Raw genomic sequence first — 20,408 nt, forward strand, 5'->3', positions numbered from 1 at the left:
AAAGATGATTTCTTTCTGCTTCATTTTCACGTTTTGTTTGTTCAAAATCTATTTGATCACATATTTGTATTTTATGCAAATGATCAGTTTCATATAATTTTCGAAAGCGATAAATACTATAATTATTACAAATTTCTACAGTAAGGCTCCACGGCAGTGGTGACATCTCAACAAATTCAGTTATGTTCAAGATATTTTCACAAATAGTTTTTATAGATTGTGTGCGTAATGTTGTTACCATCTTTTCTTTTGCTGTATTTCTGCAACAACAACAACAAATAAATGTTTAGTGATGACACTGCCGTTTTATGTATTATAATGCCCCCACGGAAGCGTATTAAATGATTTTGGTATTAAGTACCGCTTGTCGTCATAAGGACTTAGAGCCGTTTTGGATTGTTCGATGCTAAATACTGAATGTTGATATGACCGAATACATCTTTGGCTTGCGTTTTGAATTTTGAATTCTTTAAGACATTTTTCATAGTCTTCGTACGTAATTTTATTTCGAACGACATTATATTTCACTCCTTTTGCCTTTTTGGTTATTCCCAAATTGCTTACGTCGCTTTCAATTCTCTCTTTGTTTAGTTGTTTTCGTTCCAGGCGTTGTCTTTCTTTTTCCCTCTCCACGTCTGTTATTTGCATTTTAAATGTGTACATTTTTGATCTTAGCCCAATAAAATGTGTAATTATTTTCCCATTTGCCTCATCCTTCATTAATCCAGGGATTTTTTTATTTAATCGTTCTATGTCATATGGGTTATTTTCGGCGTAGTCGGAGGTATCGAATTTGCTTGGATATGCTTTTAAAACCTCTCTATATGCATCTGAACATTGCAGTTCATAAATAAAGCTGTCTGTGTCCATGTACAGCAATGAACAGTTTTCTTCTCCCATCGTTGGAAGCATAAAGTTATAATGAAAATCGTACATACATAATTTGGATATATCAAGGATTGCTGCGCCTATATACAGGGGTTTATTAAAGCATACTTCTGATTTTTTCAGTTCGATAGCCACCAAATTCTCATGAAAGATCGTTCGACTATGAAATCGACTACTTGCAATCAAATTTTTGGCTCCGTACCTTCCATGCCATTTTTTACATAATTTTACGATACGATGACGTCTTATGTTCTCCATTGTCTTACCGAACACAGCATTATTCATTAATTTAAAGAGATTTTTTTCGAAGCTACTTGTGGCTGCTGTTCGTAAGTTGGTGTTTAACTCAATATATGGTCGCAGCCACGCAGATTGTTTAAATTTCAACACTCTGTGTATCTTTGTTAAAATTAAACCGTTCTCTAATGCCTGTTTAAGATTTCTATAATGAATAATATATTTTGTTTTGTGATATAAGGTCGGTATTAACTTTGGCAATTTTGAACCGGGCGGAATGCGGTGTTCGGCAGCAAATGGAAAATCTTTGTGTTTATCATGCAATTCGCGTGGATACTCCAAGTCAACTTGGAAAAAATAGCCCTCTTTCGCATCATTTGGTATTGACATAATATCAATATGACCTTCGGGAAGATTAGTGGATTTTGATGCAACACCAAATTTGGTACCATCTTCAATCCATTTGAATCCTCCTATTGGTAAAGCCTCACTCATGGCCCAGCCATACAGATTATTCACGTCTAAATACATGATGTATTTAGAGGGTTGTGTGGGGTCATACGTCGACATGTATTTGTTGTTGGCCTCCGAATACCTGTTGCTGCAAACAGATATTCCGCCTCTTATGGCTTTTTCCATGAACAAAATCATATCCACATCTTTTAGCAATTCTAATTTACATTTTGTGTATCTCAGCATACAATCCCACGTGTATCCTGGCATGGTATAATACCAAGCAGGATCTAGTTTATACGTGTCTCGACATTTTTGTCGAAACTGCTCAAACACATCAGCCAGCAGCAGAATATCTGTTTTCAAATACAAATCGCTGTATTCACCCAAATTTTTACAATTAAATTTATTCCAAACACTCTGCGCATGAGCATACTTCTCTTCACTAATATATTCATTATTTAGCTTATTATAAAAATACCTAATGTTGGGTAAAGAAGTTTCATCTAATTTTTCCACACTATCGATATAATCGTAACAAAATACTCCTTTACAAGTTAACAAATTGAATGTATCATCATCTAAATGACTAAATTCTCGTTTTAAAATCTTCTTTTCCGATGTGTCTAAAATTGATGCTAATTCGTCGAGTGAAGCTCCCATAAATCTTAGTGAATCAATAAATCGTAATTTAATTTGGTGTTCGTCAGAGTGTAATGTAAATGAAATATATTTTTCTTTATTAATGGGAAGTAAGCTCAAGTGTCCATGTTTGCATAAATCAATAATCATAAAATGCGAATCGTAACCACTAAAATTGTGAAAAACCACGGGAACAACAAACAATTTTTTAAAGTTTAAATTACATGCTTGGTGCGCAACTCCACGTACCTGTCCGGTAAAATGGTCGTGGTCTACTACAATTGTATCTGTAGCCAAAAAGCGTTTCTCACAAATATGACAAACAGTTGCTCCATTTGTATTAGGCTTTTCGGTTATAGGTATAATTGTTTTCAACTTGGAATTTACAAATTTGGAAATTTCAGCCATTTCTTTTGCAAACCACTCCATGCAATTTTCACCTCTATAGCTCTTAAAATAAGATAAACTGTCATCGTAAGCACATTTAAAATAATAACCTGCACTAAAAGGTACATGTTTCTGATATTTTGCTGTTTTACTCAATTTGACATTGGAATCCGTAAAACTATGTAATTGGCATTCAAAATCGGCATACACTATAAACGGAGTTGTTTGTTTGTACGTAAAATTTCGAAAAGCCACATGATCATATTTAGGAACAGTCATTTTGCATTTATTCATATCCGAACACATTTCTTCATGTTCTGCTAGTTTGCATACACTGTTAAAATAGTTTAAACAACGATCGCAAATATGTGTTTTCCGGTGTTCCTTGGTTAATTGTGACTTTACTAATTTCCCTAAATCTTTAATCCAACAATAATGAAAACGTATTTCCGTCTGATCGTCATCTTCTGGAGGAGCATCGTAATCATTTAATTTTGGAAAATATTTATCTTGCACAAGAAGCAAATTAACATGCTTTTCCAACTTTGTTGGTGTCAGTCTGGCAGGTACTACTTCGTAAAATTGTTTGTCCTTAACTATATTTAATTCTAATACGAAAACATTGACTGATATGGCGTTTAGTTTTTCGAATTTTGAAATTTGATTTAATGGCATTGGGCTTTCTAATTTGTCCGTTTGAAAAATAGTAGAATAATGTGGATATTTGGATATTCTTTGTGGATTTGTAGTAACAGGATACAAAGCACTAACTATTGACCAATAAAAGCATGCTTGATCAAAATTACGAACATTGATACAAGCCTTTTTATTACTAATCTCTTGTGGCAAGTCAATGAAGGACGAACCGTTTCCTATGTCCACTCTATTAATATTAACCTCTAATGAAATTACTTTAGACAGCGCGGCTCCTGAATCTTTTTCTGCAAATTCGGACAGCTTTGTATAAATTTTATCTTTAACATTTTCACGAAACCAAAGATGTAAATCGGTCGATGTATCTATAATAGCATTTTTCGTATTAAAATATTTTAAATCTACACTTTCACTATCACTTGATTTTTTAATGAACTCCCCGCAAAATGCAGTATTGACTTTAAGTATTCTATGTGTTTTCAAAATAATTTTAATTTTGTTGCTAAAAACAGTATAAGCATCCTCTAAAAATTGGCCAATGTCCTTATGAGTTAAATTTACTATTACACCGGTTTTAATTCGACTGGCAAAACACGACATAACATTTTCCCATTTAACTCTATTGCGTAATTTTGAACTAAACCCCATCCCAACATGTTTATTATTGAAATTTAAAATAATTTGTCTAAAATGCTTAAAATGACCTATGCTAGTTTGCAATTTTCTAACTGTTCCAATGGGCAGCTTATTGTTTTTAATTACTTTATTGCATCTCCAAATTTGGCTATTTAAACGTCTTGTCCACACTTTACGGTCCCTATCAGTGAATTTGTCAAAAATTATTTTACGAAGCTTTTTAATAATGTGAAGCAAATCATCAGACTGTTTAATCACTTGTTTATGTTGCATGGCTACTTAAACACAAAAGATACAAGAAAGAACAAGATCACTTACCCTTTTTTCCTTTATTCTAATAGCTAGTTGCCTATTATCTCAAATTTGGCCGATGGGTGGTGGTATCCGGTATCGATTAGTCCTCGAAATATAATGGAATACTTCTTAGTTGCGAAGTCAGAGATGAATGGAGTATATACGTTTGTGACTCTATTTGGCAGGAACACAACGTTCTCCTCCAGTTCCAGCAAAACTACTTGGCCAAATTTATTTTTCACCAGTTTGGCGTCTATTACTTTTTGTGGCTCGTTTATTGGTAGTTCGTTTAATTTAATTATTGGTTTACGATCTGCAACCAAGGAAACGGCATTTATTTTTGTTAAATCCATCTAAAACAATAAGAAACAATTGCTAGAAAACGTGCACAAATCTTACTATTTTCCTATAAATAATAGTTTAGAGAAAACAAAATCCACAGAAGTACGTAACAAAAAAGAGACATTAAAAAACAAAAAATCGATAATTTACATTAACAAAATTATGTGATCGTGTAAAAATAGGAAATTATGAATTGTGAAGACCGACAAAAAATTGGGAACACAGAGAAATAGAAAGCAGTAATCCACAAATTATTAAAGAAGAGGAGAAGGGAAATTCTTTGCACGTAATTATTTTAAAACTACATAGATAAAAGAAACACAAGTATATAGAAGGCCGGCAAAAGAAAATTGGGGAGAGAGAAATAGAAATAGTCCACAATTATTAAAGCAGAGTAGACGTGAATTTTTTTGCACGTAATTATTTTAAACATTGATAAAAGAACCACAAGTACATAATACTAACACAAGAACTTACTTAAAAAAATATTTAAAACATGACACACAAGTACACACTACATACACATAAAAAATATTTAATATGAACAACAAAGATAGCTTACCTTGATTCAATATTTATCACTGCACTGCGAACTAACTAGCGACACGTTCGGAAACTGTGGCTCGGACACAATTGGTGTACTTTATGCCTGTCGGAAACTCAATGAACTGGCTATCCCCCGATTTCTATTTATATAGTAGGTTAATCTGATGACGCATTAAAATTTACATGTATGTACTTGCAGGATTGTTTGAAACGACATGTGCATATTATTGCTAGAGTTTGCGGTTTTGATTTCCGTTATTAATGCGTCGTGTAGAATGTGCTGTGTCATAATAATAATGAAATCGTATACTAAAAAATATAATTGATGCTTTTTTTTTTACGGTCATTGCCAGAAACACCTTGCAAATTTTACACGACTCGTTAAAACGGAAATTAAAACTGCAACTTCTAGAAATAATATTCACATGTCTAATATTGCATTTTAACCTGATATTGCAAAAAATATAATCGTTGCTTTTTTTTGCGGTCATTGCCCTACATTCTTACTATTTTGCAATATCATGTTACAGGTGTAATATGATATTGCTTCCGCTGACACATTCGTTTTGTGTGACTAATGAAATTCTATTTAATACTTAGTATTAGATGTACATTTTATGAATAATGAACTCGTATTTAATTTCTTCTTCTTTGTGTCAAGCCATCTGTCAATTCTTCTTCTTTTCGGTGTGTCAATTCTTCTTCTTTTTTCCGGTTTGTCAATTCTTCATTGTGTTGTGCCATTGATACTTCTTCTTCTTTTCGTTTGTCACTTCTTCTTTTTTTTCGTTTGTCATGCTGTCAATTCTTCTTCTTTTCGGTTTGTTAATTCTACTTTGGGTCGAGCCATCGTCACTTCTTCTTTTCGTTTGTCACGTCACCTTCTTCTTCTTCTTTTCCGCAGCCGTCAATTCTTCTTCTTTCCGGTTTGTCAATTCTTCTTCATTTTGTTAAGACATTGTCACTTCTTCTGTTAGTTGTCATGTTGCTGGCAATTCTTCTTCTTCTTTTCGTTTGTCATGTCAACTCTTCTTCTTTTCCGCAGCTGTCAATTCTTCTTCTTCTTTCCGGTTTGTCAATTCTTCTTCATTTTGTTAAGCCATTGTCACTTCTTCTGTTAGTTGTCATGTTGCTGTCAATTCTTCTTCTTCTTTTCGTTTGTCATGTCAACTTCTTCTTTTCCGCAGCCGTCAATTCTTCTTCTTCTTTCCGGTTTGTCAATTCTTCTTCATTTTGTTAAGCCATTGTCACTTCTTCTGTTAGTTGTCATGTTGCTGTCAATTCTTCTTCTTCTTCTCGTTTGTCATGTCAACTTCTTCTTTTCAGTTTGTCATGTTGATGTCAATTCTTCCTCTTCTTTTAGTTTGTCATGATGCTGTCAATTCTTCTTCTTTATTTCGTTTGTCACGTCATACGTCAAATGTTACGTTCTGTTAGGCACTATACGGAAAAGAAGAAGAATTGACAGTTAATATTGAACGTTGACAGAAGAAGAATTGACAGTTGGCTTCTGTGTCGCCGCCGCTTTCATTTGACACTCCATACGTCAAAATCGGACCAATAGCAACAAAGATATGCTGTAATGCAGTTTTGGCACTGCCGCCATCTTTGTTTTTTGTCTCAACTTATTCGTTACCCCTCCCCGTTCCGACGAGCCCTCTTACATCAAAATTGGACCAATAGAAAAGAATATATGACGTAATGCCCTTTTGGCACTGCCGCCATCTTTGTTTTTTGTCTCAACTTATTCGTTACCCCCTCCCCGTTCCGACGAGCCCTCTTACGTCAAAATCGGACCAATAGAAAAGAAGATATGACGTAATGCCCTTTTGGCATATTCCGATGCGCACGCCACATACTGCGTTCAACCCCCTTTTTCATCCCCTTTCCAACGATACGTCACACGTCATCCTACGTTAAGCCGTTTGGCATTTATTAATATTTAAGGGTTGCGATTTAGGGGATGTGCCAGAACGCAGGTTGTCTATCTACTGACATAAGTTTGTTGCTCAAGGCTATGGTGGCTATGATGTAAAAGGTAAGTTTATTGCTAATTATCTCTCTATAATTAACGATAGCAATAAAAAATTGCAAATATTTCTAAACTCCAATATTTTAGTAGTACCTTCAAAATAATGCGATAATAAATACAAAGATGATCCGAATGTATCACGGGTCATGGACCACCTTTACATACAGCCATAACTTGTTTTCTAAGGTTTCTATACAGCTGTAGCGTTTTCAAATACGATTAAATATAAAATGCACTGTGTACCACATGTGGTACACGATGCACAAACAATCAACCTTTAAACTAGAATTTCTTCTAAAAATCATAAATTGATTTAGTATGTAGATGATGTTTTAGCCATTATGGATGGAAACATTTCAGATGTAGAAACCATTTCAGAAATATTTTTCAGTCTTCAGAAAACTTGCTCAGAATGACCACACTAGATATTCTAATCAACCTTTTCAACAGAGAATCTTCTTTTTTGACATCATAACCCTGGGTGGGTCTTTGTCTATCTGGCTATGTCCTTCCATTCAGCTCTCTTGTGCCCTTCTCGTCCATTGTCTTATATTCATGGTTTTGAGGTCGTCTTCCACGTCATCCAACCATCTCGTTCTGGGGCTTCCTTTTTTTATCTTCCTATCTACAGTAACATTGTTTTTTATTTATTTATTTATTTACGGGTTTCCCCAATTTTATAAAAATATACATATATGAACAATAAGTAGAAGTAAAAGTAGTAGTAGTAAAGTCCAATAAAACAGTAAAAAAACAAAAAATAAAATTAAATGAATTAAATGTAAGTGTGACAGCATAAAACTGTAGTAAGTACATTATAATAAAACTAAATTTAACATACACACAATCCACGTTATGCAGTGACAATACATAATAATAATGTAAACCGACATTAATCAACTAACTACAGACAATAAAAAATTAATAAATTACAAATATGTACAAATAGTCGAGGAAATGAAGCTGAAAAAATGGCAAAACCTCGCATTTTTTTCGTCCAGCATCGATTTGTACAAAAATTTGGGATTAGGCTCATTTCACCCTCTAGTTCATTTTCTATATTGAGCCGTTGTACGCTTTTGGTTTTTAAAGGTGAAAACTACCCCTAATTGTAAAAAATTATAAAATAACATTTTAAACTTTAATATTGTCAACATTTGGTTCTTATTAGTTACATAATGATTGTTTTATGCTTTAAGATATACTATCATATTATTTCAACCCTTAAAACCACCCTTGTTGGAGCTATATATAAAAAATTTATGTATCCTAAAAGAATAATTTCGGCTTGCATCGATTTACATAAAAATTTGGAATTAGGATCATCTAACCCTGTACTTCATATTCTATATCATGCTTAAGGGCGTTGATTATTTTTAGGGGTGTAAACTACCCCTTATTGTCAAAAATTGTATAAAAACATTGTAAACATTAATATGAGTAAAATTTGGTTTTGATTGGTTAAATAATGATTGTTTTATACTTTAGGATATATCATAATATTTCAACCCTAAAATCCATCCTTAATAACATTACAGTTTTTATAAGTAGATATTTTAATAGATCTATACAGAAAAAAAGTAGAATTAAAGAATTACAAAAACATTTATTTACACAAAAATACTAATTTACAAATATGTACAAATACAAATACAAATAGTTTTTTAGTCATCTTCCAGTATACGAACCGGTTCTGTGGTATTATACATACCACAGATTAACTCAACATGTTGGGTTAATCTGTGTACATACATTGAAAATTATCCATAAGCGGACTATCCGAATTTTTCGAAAAAAAATTTGTTTTATAAATATTCCTCCTTCATTTTTGACGATAAAAAGTTTTTTCAAAAATGACTTTGTAGGATTTTTAAAGAGTTATAAGACTGTGTAAACTAAATTCCATAAGATCTCTTAGTTTTTAATTAGGGTGGGTTTAAAGGGCTCGAATAAGGGGGTGTTTGCTCGTAAATAGAGGTTTTAAACAGCTATATCTCGCTAATTGTTCACTGTAATGAAAATCTATGTACAAGAGAATTTTAGTTATTAAAAAAGCTACAATTTAGTTGTCCATCATTTTTTTCGTATCTCCAGTATTTTCGGAGATATTTTGAAGTAAAAGGTGAAAAATGGGAACTTCCAAAAAATTAATTTTTCTTTAAACTCCAATTATTCTAAAATTACGCCTTTTAAATAGGTCAAACTTCTTGAATGTATTGATAATACAAATATAAAAGGAATTACAGAAACGTGAAGACCAATTTTTAATTAGGAGGGTAGTTAGGGGATTGTTTTTACTGATTTTTTTTCATAGAGAAAAGCAGGTATTTGATCATAAGTCGCTTAATTTTTCAGCTAAAAACTTTTTATTATTTGTTTAAAGGCCTAACTGTATGCTTAAAAAAAGATTATTTAAGTTTTCCTCGAAAAATGCAAAGTTTTTCCGTTATTTCACTTTGAATAGTTCAAATGATGCATTTGACGAAAAAAACTAACTTTTAACATGCCGTATCTCGGTTTGTATTGGTCTTAAAGATATTACAGCAAAAGAATTTGGTTTGTGTTACTAAAAGATACAATTTTGATATGTACAATGTTTTTGATTAAATGCATATTTTTCGAGGTATTCTCAAAAAAACCCTCAAAAAAAGTCGATTTTTTCATCGAAAAACTGTTACTCTCAAGCGCGAATAACTCGAAAGATATTAGTTTTACGAGGAAAATGTAAAAAACATTTTTTTCTTAGAATTACATTTTACATCGATTTACATGGTTAAAATGTAATAAAAAATTCCCGCCCCCGAGACGGGGTGGCAACCACCCCCAAGGTTTTAGCGTACAGCATCATGATATAGAAAATGATCCTTGGACTATTCCCTACCGCCTGTGAAAATTTCAAATAAATCCATGCTGAACGAAAAAATTGCGAGCTAAAATGCTTCATTTCCTCTACCAAAAAGTATTTTCCATGGCAAAAATTAACAAATCTACTGAAAATATAATATTAAACATTAAAATCCACAAGGAAAAGAAAAAGGTTTTCCTGTAGTTGGCTGTATACCATCAATCACAAAATTGGAAAGAAATCCTTTGTAAAAGGTATAAACATTTTTTTTAATTAAAAAATCCCTTAAAAGGGCTACATCACAACAAAACGTTTTCGATTTTTATAAAAAATCATCATCAGTGTTAGATAAACTGGATGCTAGCTGAGCCACAAAAGAAAAATATTTGGGTAAAAACCCTTTACATAAAATATAGATGCCTTAAAAGTGCATACTTCAGTAAAAAGGCCTGTGATGGTCACATGGCAAACAGGATAATGCCCTAAGGTAAGGTATACAGGTTTCCCAACACGTGGGATCCAAATTGAGTTGATCACATTTCAATGACTTAATGGCAACCTATATAAATATTTATGGCTTTATATTTTCAGTAGATTTGTTAATTTTTGCCATGGAAAATGCTTTTTAGTAGAAGAAATGAAGCATTTTAGCTCGCAATTTTTTCGTTCAGCATGGATTTATTTGAAATTTTCACAGGCGGTAGGGAATAGTCCAAGGATCATTTTCTATATCATGATGCTGTACGCTAAAACCTTGGGGGTGGTTGCCACCCCGTCTCGGGGGCGGGAATTTTTTATTACATTTTAACCATGTAAATCGATGTAAAATGTAATTCTAAGAAAAAAATGTTTTTTACATTTTCCTCGTAAAACTAATATCTTTCGAGTTATTCGCGCTTGAGAGTAACAGTTTTTCGATGAAAAAATCGACTTTTTTTGAGGGTTTTTTGAGAATACCTCGAAAAATATGCATTTAATCAAAAACATTGTACATATCAAAATTGTATCTTTTAGTAACACAAACCAAATTCTTTTGCTGTAATATCTTTAAGACCAATACAAGCCGAGATACGGCATGTTAAAAGTTAGCTTTTTTCGTCAAATGCATCATTTGAACTATTCAAAGTGAAATAACGGAAAAACTTTGCATTTTTCGAGGAAAACTTAAATAATCTTTTTTTAAGCATACAGTTAGGCCTTTAAACAAATAATAAAAAGTTTTTAGCTGAAAAATTAAGCGACTTATGATCAAATACCTGCTTTTCTCTATGAAAAAAAATCAGTAAAAACAACCCCCTAACTACCCTCCTAATTAAAAACTGGTCTTCACGTTTCTGTAATTCCTTTTATATTTGTATTATCAATACATTCAAGAAGTTTGACCTATTTAAAAGGCGTAATTTTAGAATAATTGGAGTTTAAAGAAAAATTAATTTTTTGGAAGTTCCCATTTTTCACCTTTTACTTCAAAATATCTCCGAAAATACTGGAGATACGAAAAAAATGATGGACTACTAAATTGTAGCTTTTTTAATAACTAAAATTCTCTTGTACATAGATTTTCATTCTACATCTAGGTGCATCTAGGTGTCTCTCTGTACACTATTATTATACCTACTTAAAATTGTAAATTTTGATTAATAAATTGAATTGAATTGAATTGAACTCTAAATTTGAAAAATCGCGGAGTGCTACCATTTAAATGGGTGCGTTTTGAGAAAAGGGTGAATTAGTCCCTAGGCACAGGGTAAATTAGGGTGAGTTCTATGCGCTTTTCGTACAAACACGTCTACAGAAAAAAATGTTCCAGGTTAAATTTACTATCAAAATATGACATTTTAAATTCCAAGATATATTTTTTTGCAAAAATATACTCAAAAGAAAAACAAGAAAAAAATTCGAAAGAAGCAATTTTGTTTTCTGCCCCATAACTTTTTCCACAGAGGTATAGAGAGGTATAGACATTGCTTTAGCGAAAAATAACTTCCATCATCTCTCTTTAAAATGACGTTTGGTAGAAGTCTCTAGGATTTATAGTTTCCGAAATTGTATTTTTCAAAGTTCGCCGCTCACAGCATTTTTGGGCCATTTTCCCCATTATTTCGCAAACATTGTTCTGTAACTTTTTTCTACGCATTTCTAGGTAGGTATATGCAACGGTACATTTAGTAGGAAGACAAGTCAATTACCTTTAAAATGGTCTATTGTACAAGGTTAAGGTTGTACGACTATTTTTAAGCAAGTTATGTTTTTTCAAGGACTTAATAATTTTTATGATTAAATATTTTTTATGATTATTTTTAAAAATTTTCATTATGGCTTTTTTTCTTGTACATTTAGGTATATACGTTGTGAAATAAAAAAGCAACTATATAATATTTTATTTACAAAATGGAATATTGCAAAAAATTCTAGGACTATTTTTAAACAAGATATCCGTAGAATATCCAAGAGTATCCTTAATTTGAGAAAAATTTTAACATGTTTAATTTTTTTCAATTAGAAGAATAGCATTTTATAACATAATTTTTAATTACAAATAACTTTTCTCAATAACATATTACCATATTGTGAAATATAAAGGTACTTTACTCTTGAGCGAAATTTATATTTTTTAACATACCTCGTACAGGTTTAATAAAATTTTATATCTGATGATTGCATCTTAGGTTTCAGACTATGCAGAGCATTTTATAAAGAATGAGTGTTTTTCATAAAGTTTATAATAATAAAGTTTTCTATATGCTTCCAACTTAGTGGGACCTATTGCATGTGTAGGTGTATATGTCATACTTTAAAAAAACAGGTATCTTTTTAACAAATAGTTCTAGAATTTTTACAATACACCATTTTAAAGCAAAGGAAATAAGCTTTATTTTCTATTGAACAATGTATATATATACATAAATATACAATAAAAAAAGTTATAATGAGAAATGTAAAATATATCAAAAATCATTAAAAGTATAAAGTCTTGAAAAACCATATCTTTCTTAAAAATGGTTATACAGCATTCTTCGATAGACCATTTTAAAAATAATTGACTTCTCTTTCTATTAAATGTAACATTGCGTATGCTTAAAGTTGCGAAGTAACAAGGAAAATGTCCAAAAATCGCTCTGAGTGGTGAACTTTGAAAAATTATATTTATCTACTCTATCTTATATTATGTATAAGTTTTTAGTTTGTGAAAACTGTCATTATAGATAGCAGTGCGTGAAGGATTTAAAATGTGCGTGAAGTAACAATGTATTTTAAATGGGATTTACTTTTTCGCACTGTTTTTGGCACACTTTCATATACATAATCAAATATCCTTAACTTTCGCGTTGTCATGGTAATGACATGTGAGCAATAAATTACAACAAAAGTTTTGATAGTTTTGTGGTTTGAAAGAAGTTAGAATTTTTAAATGTCAAAGTTCTAAAAATTGTAGAGTAGAAATGAATTCCAGTGACGAAGAGTTAGAGTCTTTTATTTGTTTATCATATAAAAAATTTTATGAAATTGTGCTTAAAGTACTTTTTGCGAACTTACGCGATGTACTCTCAGCACGAGCGAACTTCGCTCCGCTGTCGCTCGTGCTCTAAACATCGCTTGCGTTCGCAAAAAGCATACTTCACGAACTGTTTCATAAATAACTATTTGTAATTTGTAAATCTTAGAGACATTTACCATACGTAATTTTAAAGAGAAGGGATGGAAGTTCTTTTTCTGTGAAGCAATCCCTATACCTATATTTCCGTGGAAAAAAGTTATGGGGCAAAAAACAAAATTGCTATCTTTCGTGTTTTTTTCTTGCTTTTCTTTTGAATATATTTTTGTAAAAAAAATATTTTTGACTTTAAAATTTGATACTTCGATAGTAAATTTAACCAGGAACAATTTTCCTGTAGACGTGTTTCCACCAAAAGTGTATAGAACTAACCCTAATTCACCCTGTGCCTAGGGACTAATTCACCCCTTTCTCAAAAAACGCACCCCTTTAAATGGTAGCACTCCGAGGCTTTTTCATATCTAAAGGTCCATTGACTATATGAAACAATAAAACCCCGTTAACGTTGTAGCTCCTTGCTAAAATACATAATCAATAGCAATAGCCTATTTCTATTATTTTGTGTGTGAATTTATTTTCCTCTTGTAAAAAATTGTTTGTATTTTAGGTTTTACTCAGGAAGAGAATGAAACGAAAATTATGGAGACTTTTTTTGAACATTCATCTCATAAAGGAGACTGTATGAATTACGCTGAGGCAAAAACCGTAAATAAAAATATAGAAGTTCAGAATAAACAGGGACATTACAATTGTGAAATTTGTTTCAAGAGGTTTTCTCGCTCATCTCATTTGAAAAGACATTTGATGGTTCACAAGGGAGAAAAACCTCACAAGTGTGAAATTTGTTTCAAAGAGTTTTCTCGATCATTTGTTTTGAAACAACATATAAGAATACACACCAAAGAAAATCTTTCTAAGTGTGATATTTGTTTTAAACAATTTACTCAAAGAAATCAATTGAAACGGCATATGAGATTGCACACTGGAGAAAAACCTCATAAGTGTGAAATTTGTTTCAAACAGTTTTCTCAATCATCTGACTTGAAAAGACATTTGATTGTTCACACGGGAGAAAAACCTCACAAGTGTGAAATTTGTTTTAAACAGTTTACTCGGAGAAATAAATTGAAACGGCATATGGGATTGCACACTGGGGAAACTCCGTACAAGTGTGAAATTTGTTTTAAGCCATGTTCCCAGCCAAGTCATTTGGAGCAACACATGAAAGTTCACACTGGAGAGAAATCTCACAAGTGTGAAATTTGTTTTAAGCAGTTTACCCAAGCAAGTAGTTTAAAAAAACATTTGAGTTTACACACTGGAGAAAAACCTCACAAGTGTGAAATTTGCTGTAGGCGATTTAACCAAGCACATGATTTGAAAAAACATTTGAACGTGCACACTGGAGAAAAACCTCACAAGTGTGAAATTTGTTTTAAGCAGTTTAGTGAAGCTGGAAATTTGAAAAATCATTTGAGAGTGCACACTGGAGAAAAACCTTACAAGTGTGAAATTTGTTTTAATCAGTTTAGTGAAGCAGGTACTTTAAAAAAACATTTGAGAGTGCACACTGGAGTAAAACCTTACAAGTGTGAAATTTGTTTTAAGCGGTTTATCCAAACAAGTAATTTAAAAACACATTTGGGAGTACACAGTGGAGAAAAACCTCACAAGTGTGAAATTTGTTGCAGGCGGTTTTACCAAGCAAATGATTTGAAAAAACATTTGAAAGTGCACACTGGAGAAAAACCTCACAAGTGTGAAATTTGTTTTAAGCAGTTTAGTGAAGCGGGAAATTTGAAAACACATATGAGAGTGCACACTGGAGAAAAACCTCATAAGTGTAAAATTTGTCTAAAGCAGTTTTCTTATCCACTCCGACTGAAAAGACATATGATACAACACCCTGGATGTAAACCGTACAATTAAACAGTAGAACAATGATAAACAATGGTTCTATAAGACGTTAAACTAATAATTTGTAATGCTAATGGCCTACTGCGGCATACAGAAACCCTGCAGTTATACTTAGATAAAAAAAAATAGACATTTGATGGGTCTAACTGCAAAACTCACATTCTCCACTTTTTCAAATTTTACAGGAACTAAAAAAACTTATAAAATTTAAAAAATTACCTATTTTTCATGTTATTTCTTTTTTGTAAATAGTGTAACATAAGCAATATTTTTAATAGCTTATAAAATGTTTAACTAGCCTAATAAGGCAGAAATTTCACATTAAATGTTGGATAATGTGAGTTTTGTTTATTATCGTTTTTCGTATTTTTGTTTCCTTGATTTCTCTTTGTTGAAATTATTAATTGGAGTTACATTTACTTCCATTTTATAAAAGACTTATTTAAAAATATAAAATTACATTAAGGTATTAATTAATTATAAATTACTAACTAAAATATCAAAAGCAACTCACTACTGCACAGCTTGTATAATATTCAACCGCACAATGTTTTAAACACTTAGGTCACGTGAGCTAAATGCGTGCCTCTGATTGGACTGCAGGGAGGAAAATGTGAGTTTTGAAAATGACCCGGGTTTTTGTACTTGATTTTATATGGGATATTGTTAGTTTTGGTTATAATCCTATATTACACATTATGTAGTTCAACATGTATAGTCCTGTCGCCAGGGGGGGTACAACGGCCTCCTGTATTCAGATGGACTTACCCAAGTTTTTTATGTATTTTGACACGTAGAACACGAACTTTTTGGGTAACAGTTGATCCGGATGTCGATAAGATTGTTATAAACAAAGAAGTTGAGGAATTACATAACAGCGATTTCTTGCAAGACAAAACATTTTTTTGTATTTTTTGGGTCATTCTAACCAAAAAATGTTCTTACAAGTTTTTTCGTAGGATGGATGCATAGTTTTCGAGGTAAACGCGGTTGAACTTTCAAAAAATCGAAAAATTGCAATTTTTGAACCCGAATAACCTTTGAATAAAAAATAAAATAGCAATTCTGCTTACCGCCTTTAAAAGTTTGAGTCAAATTATATCTGTTTTGAATATTTGCATTGCTAAAAATTTATTATTTTATTGTTAAAAAAAAGCTATAAACACCTAGTGCTTGAGTGATGTTTTCAATGATTTCTCATTTAAAATCGAACGAGTAGTTAGAGTAGGTACAAGTGCAAGCGAGGCTATTTCTACGTAGCATGCATTAAAACGCATGTATTAGGCACGGGAAACACTATGTGTTTATAGCTTTTTTTTAACAATAAAACAATAAATTTTTAGCAATGCAAATATTCAAAACCTATATAATTTGACTTAAACTTTCAAATGCGGTAAGCAGAATTGCTATTTTATTTTTTAATCAAAAGTTATTCGGGTTCAAAAATTGCAATTTTTCGATTTTTTGAAAGTTCAACCGCGTTTATCTCGAAAACTATGCATCCTACAAAAAAACTTGTAGGAACATTTTTTGGTTAGATTGGCCCAAAAAATACAAAAAAATGTTTTGTTTTGCGAGAAATCGCTGTTATGTAGTTCCTCAACTTCTTTGTTTATAACAAACTTATCGACATCCGGATCAACTGTTACCTAAAAAATTCGTGTTCTACGGGCCAAAATACATAAAAAACTTGGGTAAGTCCATCTGAATAAAGGAGACCGTTGTACCCCCCTGGCGACAGGACAGGACTAGTACAGCTGGAATCAATTAACAAGTCATTTTTGAAAAAAGTGGAAAATGTGAGTTTTGCAGTTAGATCCCTTATTTGCATTGTCTCTGAAAACCATTTTACAAATGAAAGTTATATAAAGTTAAAAGTGATGTTTTTTACTTTACTAATCCAGAACTCGTCTACCTTTCGGTGTGAGTTATTACGGAGTTAGGTTCTCCGTCGTTTTCTTCCACATTTTCTTCCATTTCTTTCTATCCATGGCCAATGCTTTTGTTTCCTCCCATTTTATTCCACTTTTGTCGGCCGCTTTGCTTATTTCTTCTGTCCACGTTTTTCTTGGTATTCCTCTCCTTTTTCTTCGCATATCTCTCGCTTCATCTATCTGTCTTACTATTTTTTCTTCTCTTCTCAGTACATGTCCGAGCCATCTAAGTTGTCCTTATTCGATTGTTGTTGTAACTGGGTGTATTTTCAGATTTTCTCTAAAGGTTTGATTTCTAATTTTATCTTTGCTTGTTTTTCCCTCTATTGTTCTCAAAAATCTCATTTCTGTGCTGATTAGTCTATTCTTTTGCTTTTTTTGTTAATACCCAAGATTCACAGGCATAGGTTAGAGTGGTTTTCACAATCTTTTTTACTATTTCCGTTTTTATATTCTTAGGTATTTCTTTCTTTTTTAAAAAGTTACTCTGAATAATATTGTACAGCTTACCAGTCTTTGCAATTCTTTCATTTATCTCATCTTCCAATTTTCCATCCCGGCTTATGATTACCCCCAGATACTTATATCTGTCTACCTGTTCAAGTTTCTTGCCATCTACTTCTATGTCATGGTTTCCTTTTTGTCTTCCATTTATCATTGTTTTTATTTTTCTTTGTTTATTTTCATGTTTTTGATTTTTAGCTCTTCATACAATATCTTTATATTTTCTTGTAATTGTTTTTCTGACTCTCCAATGATCACCAGGTCGTCTGCGTAGCATAGTTCTGTTATTTGTATCATTATCAACTTCCAATATCCTACATTATATTTTTTCCATTTATGTTTGCATTATTTTATTACGTCATCTAGTACTAGGTTAAAGAGTAGTGGGCTGAGGACACAACCCTGTTTTAATCTAATGTTGCTGTCGAATACCTTTTATTTTTAATTTCTTGTCCTTACATAGCTTTTCGTTTTTTCATATAAACTCTGGATGCATCCTACTAGATCTTGTTCACTTTTTCTCTTTCTCAACTTTTTGGACTACTAGAGAAGTATTTTCCAAATATCTTCTCTTTTAATTCTGTCGAAAGCTTTTTCTATATATCTATGAAACATGCATGTACTTATTTTTCTGTTTTAAGAGCTTTTTCTATTATTTCTTATTATGAAAATCTGATCGTTTGTCCCTCTTTCTTTTCTGAAACCACTCTGGCTCTCCTCAAAGGTGTTTTCTAGTTTTTCTCTTAGCCTGTTTTCTAGTATACTAGCATACAGTTCTCCTACTGTGCTTCCAAGTGTTATTCCTCTATAGTTTGGGCATTCTTTGCTATCTCCTTTTTTATACAATACTTATACTTCTATTTGACTGGCAAGTCAACGTACTGGCCTACAGATATGGATGGAATACCAGATTTCTATATTGCTAGAAAAATCCCACAAAATTATATTAAAATAGAAGAGGGATTAGACATAGTATCAGATCACTCCTCAATTGTAATGACATTAAGCGATAGAATAATTATAAAAGAAGAGAACCCAACATTATCAAACAAACAGGACCACGGATTGGATAGGCTTCGTACATGACCTAGAAAATAGAATAGAACTGAACGTCAGCTTGAAAACAATTAAAGAACTTGACCAAGAAGCAGAGAAATTAAACATTGATATACAACAGGCTGCGTGGGTGAACACTAATGCCCAATTTCACCAACGATACCTAAACAGTTGCCTTATTAAATAATTCTTATTGAAAGAAACTTCCTAAGTCAATATCTAGGAACAATAGCATTTCACAACTAAAAGAACTGCTTATCTAGGAAATTTTTTCCTAGGTATTAATTCGGGTACGTTTGAACTATTTTTGATAAATAAAATGAAGAATAAGATGACATTACCTTACTTTTTCAATTATTTGTCATTATTGTTTGTTTGCCAAGTTGGTTTTATTCAGTTTTGTACTGTTATAGTTATTTTATTTAGTAGTTAGTTATTTGTGAATTAGGTTTGTTAAGTTTTGTATGCTATTTGTATATTAGGTCTGGATCCCGCGTATGAAAAAAAAGTTGATTAATAGCAAGCTGAAAATTTGTTAATAGCTTAAGGGTGTCTAGTTGGATAAACTTTGATATATGGGAACACTGGAACAGGGGCAGTTTTAATTGTGGAACAGGTTAAAAATTTGGAACGGTCAGATCACGAAAACGGCACATTTATTTTGTCCGACAGAATAGACTTAAACTCTCCGAACAGAGATTAAACTCTCATGCAAAAATCAGACTGCTATTTATCACCTGTCATAATTCCTGTCATTTGATATATTCTACATGTTCCACTCATTAAAACGCCCATTTGGTGATGAATAGCAGTCTGATTTTTGCGTGAGAGTTTAATCTCTGTTCGGAGAGTTTAAGTCTGTTCTGTCGGACAAAATACATGTGCCGTTTTCGTGGTCTGGCCGTTCCAAATTTTTAACCTGTTCCACAATTAAAACTTCCCCTGTTCCAGTGTTCCCATATATCAAAGTTTGTCCGACTAGACACCCTTATGCTATTAACAAATTTTCAGCTTGCTATTAATCAACTTTTTTTTCATACGCGGGATCCAGACCTATATGTACAGTGAAATGGAGGAAAAGAGAAGAGTTGTAAATTTCACATATGACGAAAAATTAAAGTTAGTTGAATTGTTATTAATGAAATAATTTTAAATTAAATAATATGTTGAAAATTGCTTCTTTTATTATTAATTTTCAATTGCATGCTTTTAGTGATATCATGAATGGGTTTTTGAAACACAACACTAGTTTGTTAGGTAGTAGGTAGACTACATAATTTTGTCAATAGACCTGTAAAAAACTCCACATGATTTTCTATATTTTCCAACACATATTATATTATTAATATAAAAGAAAATACAAAATTAAAACTAATATACTAGTATAGTATAGTTGATCCAAAAGATAGCATAACCCAGGCATCCAAAGTGAAAGTTATCCTTCAACACCAAATTGTTCTATATGGTCCACACAATGTAAAGAAA

At 31.9% G+C, this 20,408-nt stretch overlaps 1 protein-coding gene across 4 annotated transcripts in view; it reads left to right on the top strand.

The window, feature by feature from the left end:
- LOC126887839 (zinc finger protein 227-like) overlaps window positions 1-20,408 on the top strand; it is a 113,058-nt gene that overhangs the window by 33,094 nt on the left and 59,556 nt on the right. For 3 of the 4 annotated variants that reach the window (XM_050655725.1, XM_050655726.1, XM_050655724.1), the window contains exon 3: window positions 14,120-16,258. In XM_050655725.1, coding sequence (XP_050511682.1) covers window positions 14,120-15,441 — 1,322 coding nt within the window. In that variant the 3' untranslated portion in view covers window positions 15,442-16,258. Of the gene's footprint in view, window positions 1-14,119; window positions 16,259-20,408 lie in introns of those variants that run through there. The other variant, XR_007699232.1, reaches the window with a different exon arrangement.

Source organism: Diabrotica virgifera, chromosome 7 (genome assembly GCF_917563875.1).
Source record: "Diabrotica virgifera virgifera chromosome 7, PGI_DIABVI_V3a".
Classification (NCBI taxonomy): domain Eukaryota; kingdom Metazoa; phylum Arthropoda; class Insecta; order Coleoptera; family Chrysomelidae; genus Diabrotica; species Diabrotica virgifera.